General features: G+C 42.9%; 1 protein-coding gene across 1 annotated transcript in view; it reads left to right on the top strand.

Moving 5' to 3' along the window:
• Positions 1-873: 873 nt before the first annotated feature.
• IGF2R (insulin-like growth factor 2 receptor) overlaps positions 874-11,885 on the top strand; it is a 54,447-nt gene continuing 43,435 nt past the window's right edge. The window contains exons 1-5 of the mRNA XM_009895535.1: positions 874-897; positions 1,076-1,232; positions 7,388-7,512; positions 9,200-9,298; positions 9,706-9,835. Coding sequence (XP_009893837.1) covers positions 874-897; positions 1,076-1,232; positions 7,388-7,512; positions 9,200-9,298; positions 9,706-9,835 — 535 coding nt within the window. The remainder of the gene's footprint in view (positions 898-1,075; positions 1,233-7,387; positions 7,513-9,199; positions 9,299-9,705; positions 9,836-11,885) is intronic.

Below are 11,885 nucleotides of genomic sequence, written 5' to 3'. Positions count from 1 at the left end.
TTGTCTTGCAAAAATCAATACCGTCCAGGGGATGCAGGCTGCTGCCAGGGCCAGAAGAGGTGTAGCTGAGCCAAGCTGACGGCAAATGTTTACTGAGCTGCGCCTTTCGAACAGAGCTTGGCCAGAGCACTGCTGGTACGTCAGGCTGTCTAAAAAGCTCCAGGCTCCAAACGCGCTGACCTGGGGCTGCCTCGAAACCGGGTGATGCTGTGTCATGTGGCTGACCACATCTCCCCGCAGTCTTAGTGCCCGCTGTGAGGGAAACGAATCCTTGCTCTGCCTCTGAACTACACTGCATTTAATTTTTTTTTTTTCTGTTACTCTGATTTATTCCCCTTTGTATTTAGCTAGAGCTTTGTGTTCCTTTGTCAGTTTTTTCGACAGCTGGCTTTCTGATACGGCTGGGACTAGCTAGTGTGATCTTTCACTGAGTCTCTTAAGGATAGCTCTGCTTGTTTCCCAGCTCCTGAAATCACCCTTCAGAAACTGTCCCTTAAAAAAAAAAATATATATATAATGTATGTATAAAATGCAAAAAGGTGCAGCTCAGCCCTAATAAGCTTCATTAGCATCTCTCAGTCTGAATGTTGCAAGAATCTCAACCCCAATTTTGACTCGGAAGGTAGGTGGCTCGGTTCGGCTGCTGGCAGGCAGGATGTGGCTGGCTGTTCTATTCCACTTAGGCTCAGCCCTCCTGCCAGTGTTGCTGGGTATTGATAAAGTGTAGTAGTGTGCAGCCTGCCAAAGGGGTTTGAGAAGTTTATCAGGCTCTCAAGGAAAAAGGTTCACCACCTGTGATATACTTAGTCAGAGTGGCCTTCACAGAGATTTGAGGGTGAAGAATGGGCAGTTGGGTGTTCGAGAAAGGGGAAAATGGACCTGATAGATGTTCTTCAAGTGATTAAATCTGTTTTGTTCTTGTCCCTGATGCAGTAACAATGATTTCTGGTATTTACAGATATAGACCACGAATATGAAACTTGAGTTAGGGGTGCTCTTAGCTTTGTAACTTGGTCATTTCAGGGACTGGTGCCTAGAGTATGGCAGTGCAGGCAGTATGAATACTGACTGACAGGCTTTTTTTTTTTTTCTTTTCAGTTACACGTGGGAAGCAATTGATACAGACAAACATGTGCTTTATAAAATAAACTTGTGTTTTGGTGTTGAAGACTGTGGAAGATCAAGTGCAGTCTGTGCATATGACATCAATAAGAAGGCCTATCTCTCTGTAGGTAAGTAACAAGTATCCTTCCTCATAAGTAGTTCAGAGTCATGTTAATGGATGGTCTTCTAACTATTGCAAACTTTGATGTGTTAGCAAAGATTTTTTTTTTTTTTTTCCCTTCTCAGAACAGTGTAAAACCTTATTCTGTTGTAGATTTACTGTGGAGACTTGGGAAAATATGATCTGATTGCAGATAATCACTTCACAGGACAGTGAAACTTATCTTATTGTCTAGTTAACTGTACTCTAGTGTGAAACTGTGCAAGACTATCTCAAGTAGAAGTAAACACATCTACCCGTGGTGGGATACGCACTGTGCGCAGCCTTGTTTGAAGCTTGATACTGAACACAGGATAAAGCTGAGTTACAGCTTTAAACCACACCACAACCTAGCGTAATGTTACATCAGCTCTTTGTTCAAGGTCAGGTTACTTTCTGTAATGCAATCTTGGAGTATTGCTGTGCTTCTGGGCTGTTGTCTTTAAGTTGTTACATGCAGAAAGGAAGTCAATTACATGCAGTCCTCTGTTTTCAGTTACACTTGTCAAATCTGGTGGCTGCTTCAGTAGTTCACAGATGTCCTTGGTATTCTGAGTAGTGGTGGACTTCTGCATGCTGATCTAAATATGAAACTGGCATATTCCTATACACATGCTTGCACATGGCCTCATCAATCAGAAGCAGATTGCACTCTGAACAGTATTTGTGTGCTTATTTTCATGGATGCATATTGCTTTCAAGGTTGCTTCTGTGCTTCAGCTAATGAAACAATAATACATGAATACTGATGAAGAGTTTTTCTGATAGTTAACTTTTACTTCGGATAGAATAAAGCAATAGCTTTCTGAAGAGTAATATCTCTTCAGACTGCTTCCTAGTCCTGCAGATCTGAAGTCTGAATTCAGCATGCTTGCCAATCTTGCTTTCCATTGGCAGACAGCTCTTAAGAGAACCTATAAGTCTTCAGTAAAAGTGTTTGAGCATGAACTGCTGGAAGATGGTGAGGAGGAAGATGATTCTTGTCTGTATGCAGATGCACAGCATCTAGTTCGTCTCCATTCTCCCCACCTCTCTCCATTAACTGTAGAGATGCTTTGGTTTCAGGCTGCGGTCAATCAGTGCTTTTCAAACAAACTACTAGTGTTGTGACCCAGGCTTATAAAATCATGTAGTGCATGAATAAAAGTATATGTTGGTTCATGGCTGCACGTTTTTTTTAATGTAGTGCAGTATATCCAAGCTCCAGAGTTTTCTGGGATGACTGGTTAGATGCACGTGAGTTCAAACTGCAGTTGCGTATAGTAGCATCTTCTAGTCTGAGGAGCACAACATCTCAGTAGACCACATGATGCTGTTAACGTGTTTCTTTTCTAAAATGTATAGCAAGAATTTTGTTTCCTGCCGATGTGGATCTCAAGTCATACATGGTTGAGGCTTTGGTTGCCTGTGGATTACAAAAGGAAGCAGCAGCTGGGCATCTGTTTTAACACTCTGTTTGAGTGAGACTAAATGTGGCAGGTTGAGGAAGCCTGTTCTCTCCAGGGAAGTGTGAGACCTAGAGGCTTGTGTAGGTTTTGTTCCACGCTTCTTGTGGAAAGAGGAAGAGAGAACAGAGCTGGGTGATGACCATAAACAGTATCAAATATTCCGCTGTAAGCAAACCCTGAGTGTCTTGCTGCCTGACTGCTACTGGGTGGAAGAGGGTTTGGCAACAATCATAATAACTTGGTCTTGCAGAGGCTGCTTGAACTGACTGTCAAGGGTTAAGCCACGAATCCTGTTCAAGTAAGATATATGTTTTTAACCACCCTGCAATAAACTGAGAAATTGAGGCAGTGCAGTTAAGGTCTACATTTAATTTTGCTTTGTTTTATTGGTCAAATTGTCTAAGTTTTTTGTTTCATGGTAAGTCTGAGGCCTGCCTGCTGTGCTTTGTCGTATTGCCTCTAGTTGCATTGGAGCTTCAGCATCGTTGCAGATTTGAGATCATGCTAATGGATTATTAATCCTCTTTGTCAAAAAAAACCCCAAACACTCTTACTAATAAAAAAGGAATCTCCTTAATCCACGTCTAGGCAGCTGTAGACTCCCAGTGTAGATGCCAATTACCTGGAAGCTAAGTTGTATACCTGTATTCAAGCAATCCAGCTGATAGGAGATTATTTGTATGCCAAAGCTGAAGTGGAGCTGAAGGGCTTTGATTTAGGGGAAGAAGGGCAATTTGCCAGCTGATAAAACTTCGAGTTCTAAGATTTTTTTCAAACATGGGCTTAATCAGGTCTCTTCATTCTTTCAGAAAGAAACTTTCACTGCAAACAATGGTTTTGCTTTTGAATATCAGCTGTGCAAGAGATCACAGCTATAGAGCTGATTCTGTTTGTTGATCCCAGCTTTTACAGGGGGTAAGGCTGCACACTCTGTGACTGTGATCAGTCTGTACCCAATGGAAGCCTTGTGGCTAACGTTAACTGTGTGTCAGCGTGATGTACCAGTGTTGGTGTTGAGACCCCAAAGGCCTCTCCTAGAAAAAGCTCTTCAGCTTCATTGATTGACTTTAGAAGTTTTCAAGGTGTAGGCAAATGCTTAGTTCTTGAACATCAGTGAGGATGGAAATGATGTGGTACTTATTTAACTTAGTGTGACACCTAGTGACTCGTGTGCCATTTAGCTGAACTACTGCTAAAATTCAAAGCAGGAACATTACCGTAACTGTTTGTTAACCTGAGTGGTGTAAATGTGCGCTTTGTCCAGCTGCAGTAGAAGAATGATGTGAAATGATAGCTGCTACCTAAATACACCCTTCTTCTGGACAACTGGTTGGATATCTTCCATGATTGCCTTTCTCCTTCCAAACAGCTGAAGAGATGGAGTCGATGAGTAAAAGGTGTTGTGGACTGTGCCTTTGGTACTGATTTAGCACAACTGTGCAATATCAAGTATCTGGTGCTAATTTTTGTGAGCTGTACTAGCTGGTTTTAGTGTGTTACTTTCTGGAAGGAGCACATCTCTAAAGTCATGAAGACACCTGAGTGATAATTGAAGAGCGAGCTTGATGTTATGGAAAAGGTGACTGCAGAACTGGTGCTCTGGAAGGAAGCTCACCGGAAGCTGATGGTGTGAGGGAATGGTTCATGAGACTACTTGCTCTGTAAGCAGGGGTGGGAGGAGTCATGTGCCACTGAAGAGGTTCTTGCTAAAACCTTTAGCAAGTTCCCAAATTAGTTTTAAGTGTGTGTGTGTGGGGGGGAGAGCATGCATAGTGGCCTGTGGTAAACAAGATGTACTGGTTTAGCTTGTTTTTTCTTGAATATCACTTCAACAGAGGTAGTTGGAGTTGGCTCACACAGCCTTTAGAGCAATGTAGTGTGTTCTCAGTTGAGAGAAAACTAATGCTTACAGAGCATTGAGGTAAGTCCTTAGATGGTGCTGCCATAAGTTCTCTGCTATGTTGGGGCTTAAAACTGTACATTTATAACCAGAATTTTTACTCATGTGTGCATATTGTTACTCTACAGTGCATATTGTTACTCTACACAGCTCTTTTGACTAGAAAGTTGTGTTGGCTTCCTTCTGCTAATCTAGGGAAGAAAAGAGGATGTTTTGCATCTTCTAAGCAATGATGTGATAAGTAGAAATCTTGCTCTCGGAGTAGCACGTAGCTCTTTGGTTTGAAAGGGCTGCATGACACCTTTGTCAGCATCAGTGCTGGAAATCTTAAAACCTGAAAACAGCCTTTTTGATAACAAGGGTGCCAGGAAACATAAAAGGCATGAACCGCTGACAGCCTCCAGGTGCCTGGAAGGTGGCACTGAACTGCAGTGGCAGTAACATGCTCCGCTGTTGCAGGTTCTCAGTCTGTGCACATACATGCACGTACAGGTTTAGTTTGTACTGCCGTTCTTCTGGGCTGGCGCATCTCCGCTCTTACCTTCCCCTGAGAAGGAGGAGGGTTATTGAACAGTCTGTAATTCTTGTCACCCTGGTTATACAGGGAGTGCTGTAAATGGCTGCTTAGGTATGGGCATCTTAAGGTGCCTTCCTGTAACACATTTAGCGTAAGCATATGCAGCATGAATAGAAAAGCCCTGAGCTACTGAGGGCATGCAGTGTGGGTTAGCATCAAGTTTCTGTTCTGACTTCCGCCGTTTCAGCTTTACCTGCAAGTTTGGTGGCTATGGTTACTTTCTGCAACTGATGATCACTAGAAACTGTCACAAATGGATCTCTTCCCAGTTCCTTTGCAGGACTGGATTGAAAAATAGTGATGGGGAACTTTTTGGAAAGATGTCCAATGGTGCCCATCACTAGGAGAAGCACTGGCAGCTGCTAACAGCCTTGAGTATGGGTGCCTGGAATGGTGTTTCTGCAGAATATTGCCCTGGCTGTATTTTTGAGGTTCTTGTACCCTCTTCCTGCCCTGTTCACTTACTTCTGCTCCTTTTGGTCTCAAGACTCTATTACTTGGGTGTAGTGTAGTTTTGCTTGCCTTGAGTGAGGAGATAACAGGCTGGGCAAAGTTCCAGCGAGTGTGTTTTTAAGATGAAACAACATCTGGCCTAGGCGCAAAGCTGCTGTCTACAATGATTACAGTTTTGACTTGCTTTCTCCCTGGTGTAGACATCAACAAAAATGGAAATGGAGAAGCTGGTGAAGCTGGTGAATACTTGCATTTTATAGCATTCTCTATGGTTTAGCCCAAACTCTTTGAGAATTAAAATCTACTATCAATGGACAGGGTGGAGTTGACATGCTAGATCTAAAATGACTTGGTGCTTAATGCTAACCAAAATAGGTTTGAGCAGAAACACTTCAGTGGCTTGAGCTGGTGCTTGTCGTGACTTGAAATGTGTTCTACCTGTCCCCTTCATGTCAGCTGCTGTGGAGGAGAGGGATACGCAGTGACGTAGCCCTGACCCCAGCCTTCATGCAGCACGTGAGCTGTGCTAAAGGGGGTGGGAGCTGCAGGGGGAACATGCACCAAGGCAGGGCATCTGTGTTGGGTTTCTCTGCAGGCAACGCCAGTACAATGGCTGTTCCCAGGCACCAATGGGTTCTTCATTAAGTAGACTTAAGATTAAGATGTAAGTAGAGCTGGCAGTGTGCACACGCAGCCCAGAAGGTCAACTACATCAGAAGAAGCGTGGCCAGCAGGGTGAGGGAGGTGATTTTTGCCTCTCTACTCCGCTCTCATGAGACCACACTTGCAGTACTGCGTCCAGCTCTGGGACCCCAAGTACAAGACATGGACCTGTGGGAGTGGATCCAGAGGAGGGCCACAAAAATGATCAGAGCACTGGAGCACCTTTCCTTTGAGGAGAGGCTGAGAGAGTTGGGGTTGTTCAGCCTGGAAAAGAGAAGGCTCCAGGGAGACCTTATTGCAGCCTTTCAGTACTTAAAGGGAGCTTATAAGAAAGATAGGGACAAACTTTTTAGTAGGTCCTGTTGTGATAGGACAAGGGGTAATGGTTTTAAACTAAAGGAGGATAGATCTAGACTAGATATAAAGAAGAATTTTTTTACAAGGGTGGTGAAACACTGGCCCAGGTTACCCAGAGACATAGTATATGCCCCATCCCTGGAACCATTCAAGGTCAGGTTGGACAGGGCTCTGAGCAACCTGATCTAGTTGAAGATGTCCCTGCTCATTGCAGGGGGATGGGACTAGATGACCTTTAAAGGTCCCTTCCAACCCAAACCATTCTATGATAGACTTTCTCTCGTATTGTGATGATGCCATTTGTATAAATGGCTTAAAGGCTAAAAAGCTGACAAAAGGAAGCTGGTGGGAGGAAGGAGTGAATTGTGGTACTTGGAACTAGTTGGTAACAGTTTTCTGATGGAGTCTCTTGTTCCTAAGGCAGTGACTAGTTTGTAGTGGCACCTGCTGTTGGGCTTCTTAACATTCAAAGTTTTGCGAAAAACTGTGGAAGTGTGATTAGAGATATCAAACACGATCTTAACTTGGATCTAGTCTTCCAAATTGCAAGAACTGCAAGGTTGGTCTTCAGTTGACTCTATTCAAAGACTGTCTTCAAGTAGACTGGTATGTCTTACGCTGTTATGTGCTTGAAATTAGAGCCTGTCTGTTGAGCTTCTGTGAAGGTGATGTATTATGATAACCCGCCTTTTCTCTTTTCTTTTTTTTTTTTTTTTTAACCCTAGGTGACTTAAATTTGAAAACTTTTTCTAAAACTCTCCTGGAACTCAACACTACACATAACTGCTTGCAGCAAGGCAGTCAGCACCCAATTCAAAGCAACATTAATTTCCTGTGTGGGAAAACACTGGTGAGTCTAAATCAGGTGTTCTTATCTTCAATGGAAATGACAAATACTTCTAACTTGCTTTTTATGGAGACTTGCTGTACTTGTGGATGTACTAATTACTGAGCTTCATAGCCTAAGGAACACCCAGTTATGTTTTAGTACCAAATTAAGGTCATTATCTACTGTGGCTTTCAAAGTTCAGTCCCAGTAGAAAATAATTGCAGATCTGCAGCTTAGCTCTGATCACAGGCTCTTCTGGGTTTTTAATGTTTTTACAGGGATTGCACTGTAGTATTTCAATAGTGTAATATGGAGGAATGAGTCAACAGTGCACAGGGTGCTGTAACAATGAGAGCAATTGTTTAAATGCTGGCTGTGCCCAAGCTGTGGACCTAGCATGGCTGTTCAGTAGAACAGCATTGAGGAAAATGACTGACCTCTGTTATGGGTCAGCATAGCTGACAACAGTAAGCGTTAGGTTTTGCCTGCACATAGTTGAACTATCGGTACTTATGTGTCCAGCTGGGCTTGTGGGGGAGCAGTTGTTTGTGAGAACCGGCTTAAAGTGTGAATGGAGATCCCCAAAAAGTTCCTAGGGGCCCTGTGTGTATGCAGTTCACATGCTTTTGGAGTGACACCTTCCACACACTTAACTGATACCACAGCTTAGTGTTCTCAACAGACTGTGATCAGTTTACATATTTGTATATCAGAGAAGTGTTTACTCGTGCTGCTGTTGGCACTGATGATACTGTTGCACACCTCCTCTTGGAAGTCCAGCCAAATCACACAAAGTGCCAGTGCAGCAGAGATTAGAGTCCTTCCTGTTCTGTTTCAGCAGATGACTTTTTAAACTAAATTAAAAATTATTGCTCAACTCCAGCTATAACACCAGATCATAATGATCTTCAAACTTCTTCTAGTTAGTGTAGTTCTAACACCTACTCTTCATGTGACCTAGTAAAAGGATTTTGTAATAGTGTCTGGAACAACTTGTTTCCAGCACTTTTATGGCAGCCTTAAATGGGGAGGGAATCTGTTTAAATATGCTGAAGTGTTTCTAGCTTGAGGTGATGGACGGAGAATAGAAAAATCCGATTGTTGTCTTTCTTGAAGTAGAGACATCCAGTGGAGCATCCAGCCCTGAACTGTGATAGAACCCCCATCTTGAAATAGATACAAATGTGGATTAACATGAGCCTATAAAAATAAGTAGCTAAGATCAGAGGTATGTTATGTGTAGCGAAAGAGATTGCTAATCAGTCGTCCTTGTAGGATAAAAGACAGAGAACTGATAAACCATGCATTGCCTTGCTGTTCATCTATTTATACACATTTTTATTGGTGTTTTCCCTTCTAGTAAGTAGATGTGACTGGTGCTTCTGCCAATATCAATTGGCATAGTGAGCGCTTCTAAAAGATGTAGTACAATTACTGCATATTAGGACTGTCACATGTTAATTTGAGAATTGGTGCGTATGCAGACTGAGAAGGATTTGGCACCCTGTATCTTCCTGAGTTTACCAACAAAGCTGTTATTTAACAAACTTGCTGTTAACAAGTGCTATTAAGAAACTGTACGCCCTTGCTCTGTGACGTGATGTATTCTGTTTTTTTTTAATTTCTTGAATTAATTTCTTGCTGTCTAAAGATGTAAAATAAAACTGAAGTCTGTTTTCAAAAGAATTATTTTTTCTTCTTTAAATAGGGTACCCCTGAATTTGTAACAGCAACAGAATGTGTGCACTATTTTGAATGGAGGACCTTTGTGGCTTGCAAGAAAGACTTGTTTAAACCTGTGAAAGAGGTAATCTATGTACTATCCATGCAGAAGTTACTCTTCATACACCTGACAATTTTAATTTAACCATCTACCCCCACCCTGAACAAACCCCAACAGCCTCCATAGACCTAACTTTTACATAGGCATATAAAGCATCTATTGGAAGTGGGTGGAGCTGAGGATTTTAAATAACTCTTCAATATTTTTTTGTCATCTAGATGGTTGTATATAGTAAAACTCAAAAGCTAGAGCAGAACAGTCTAACTTTGGATACCTTATTTTAGTCAGCATGTCTAGCTTTAAGTATTTGAGCTTCCAGAAGTAAAAACCTTTTCCACATATTAACTTGGCTTTATATATGCCTGTTCATAACTTCTCCCTACTTGTGTAGTGTGGATTGCATGTATTTTTTTTTGTTGTTGTTGTTCTAGGTCCCTTGCTATGTGTTTGATGAAGATTTGAAGAAACATGACTTGAATCCTCTCATCCAAGTTTCAGGACACTACTTGGTGGATGATTCTGATGATGATTCCTTGTACATAAACATCTGCAGGGACTTAGGTATGAACTCTTGCTTGTGTCACCTGTTGGAGTATAAATTTCTAGTAGTGTAGTTCTTTTCCAGTGCCTCAGTTGAGGTTGTCCTATGACCAAAGATCAGTATTTTAGGACTTGCACTATTGTTTCAAGCTCCTTTTGATGACTTGAAGGCAGCTTTCTGTGAAGCCAACTATTGAGGTGTTCAGAGATATGCACCTTCTGGATGGGCAAGTACTGTTAGAAAAGTTGACTTAAACTGGACTCAGTGAAAGAGCTCGGCTTGTCTTGTAGCTGCTTCTGTTTGCTGCCAAATAGGACTGAGATGGTTCATAGCACTTCATGTACTCTAAATTTATTACTTTGAGCTCCGGTTCAGGCTGTTGCTTAGTTCCAAGTGAATATCCTGAGATGCATCTAAAATAGTGTTTAGGTGCTTGGGTAAGTAATGGTGCGCAGCTAGCACTTTTTCATGTCAGTTGGGAGCCATATATGTAAGGAATTGAACTAGCAAAATCACTCATTTGAAACTTGCTGAAAAGGCTAGTTTAGCTGTATACTCCTACTGTGTTTTTTACTCTACAGTTAAATATGTATTTTGTACCCCTGCTAAGGGTTTAATACTTACAGTTTTAGTTGCAGGTCTATTCTTTTAAAAATCCCATTAGTCTGAAATGTTTTGCTGACAACTTTGAATATGTTGGTTTATAAGAAACAAAGGAGGGGAAAAAAACCTTCCCTGTGAGGAGGGGTTACATGATGGCATGACTGGCTGGGTGGATGAGGGGAGAGCAGTGGATGTTTTCTACCTCAACTTCAGCATGGCTTTTGACTCTGTCTCTCATAACACCCTCGTAGGTAAGCTTAGGAAATGTGGGTTAGGTGAGTGGACAGTGAGGTGGACTGAGAACTGGCTGAATGGCAGAGCTCAGAGGATTGTGATCAGTGGTGCAGAATCTAGTTGAAGGCCTGTAGATAGCAGTGTTCCCCAGGGGTCAGTACTGGGTCTGGTCTTGTTCAACATATTCATCAATGACCTGGATGAGGGGACAGAGTATACCCTCAGCAAGTTTGCTGATTACACTAGACTGGTAGGAGTGGCTGATACACCAGAAGGCTGTGCTGCCATTCAGCGAGACCTGGATAGGCTGGAGAGTTGGGTGGAGAGGAACCTAATGAAGTTCAACAAGGGCAAGTGTAGGGTCCTGCACCTATGGAGGAATAACCCTATGCACCAGTACAAGTTAGGGGTTGAGCTGCTGTAAAGCATCTCTGTGTACAGGGACCTGGGAGTCCTGGTGGACAGCAAGTTCCGCATGAGCCAGCAATGTGCCCTTGTGGCCAAGAAGGCCAGTAGTCTCCTGGGGTGCTTTAAAAAGAGTGTGGCCAGCAGGTCGAGGAAGGTTATCCTCCCCTTCTATTCTGCCCTGGTGAGGCCACATCTGGAGTATTGTGTCCAATTCTGGGCTCCCCAGTTCAAGGAAGACAAGAAACTACTGGGGAGAATCCAGGAGGAGGCTATGAAGACGATCAAGGGACTGGAGTACCTCTCTTGTGAGGAAAGGCTGAGATACCTGGGCCTGCTTAGCCTGGAGAAGAGAAGACTGAGAGGGGATCTCATCAATTCCTATAAATATCTAAAGGGCGGGTGTCGAGAGGATGTGGCCAGACTCCTTTCAGTGGTCCTTGGTGACAGGAGAAGGGGCAACAGGAACAAACTGGAAGACAGGAAATTCTATCTCAACATGAGGAAAAACTTCTTTACTTTAAGGATGACAGAGCACTGGAACAGGCTGCCCAAAGAGGTTGTGGAGCCTTCTTCTCTGGCGATATTCAAAACCCGTGTAGATGTATTCCTGCCCAACCTGCTGTAGGTGAACCTGCTTTGGCAGGGGGGTTGGACTAGATGATCTCTGAGGGTCCCTTCCAACCCCTACCATGCTGTGATTCTGTGATCATTTTGGTGTTGTGGAGAAAAAAAAAAAATACTTGGCACACTTTTAGAAGTTCTCAAAGCTCTATGCGTTCAGCAGCTGTACTTGCAACTGGAAACTAGCTACAGCTGCTTCAGCAG

This window comes from Charadrius vociferus, unplaced genomic scaffold (assembly GCF_000708025.1).
Source record: "Charadrius vociferus isolate BGI_N301 unplaced genomic scaffold, ASM70802v2 scaffold142, whole genome shotgun sequence".
NCBI classification, from domain to species: domain Eukaryota; kingdom Metazoa; phylum Chordata; class Aves; order Charadriiformes; family Charadriidae; genus Charadrius; species Charadrius vociferus.
The sequence above is the reverse complement of the archived record's forward strand: the minus strand, read 5'-3'. Positions and strand labels throughout refer to the sequence as shown.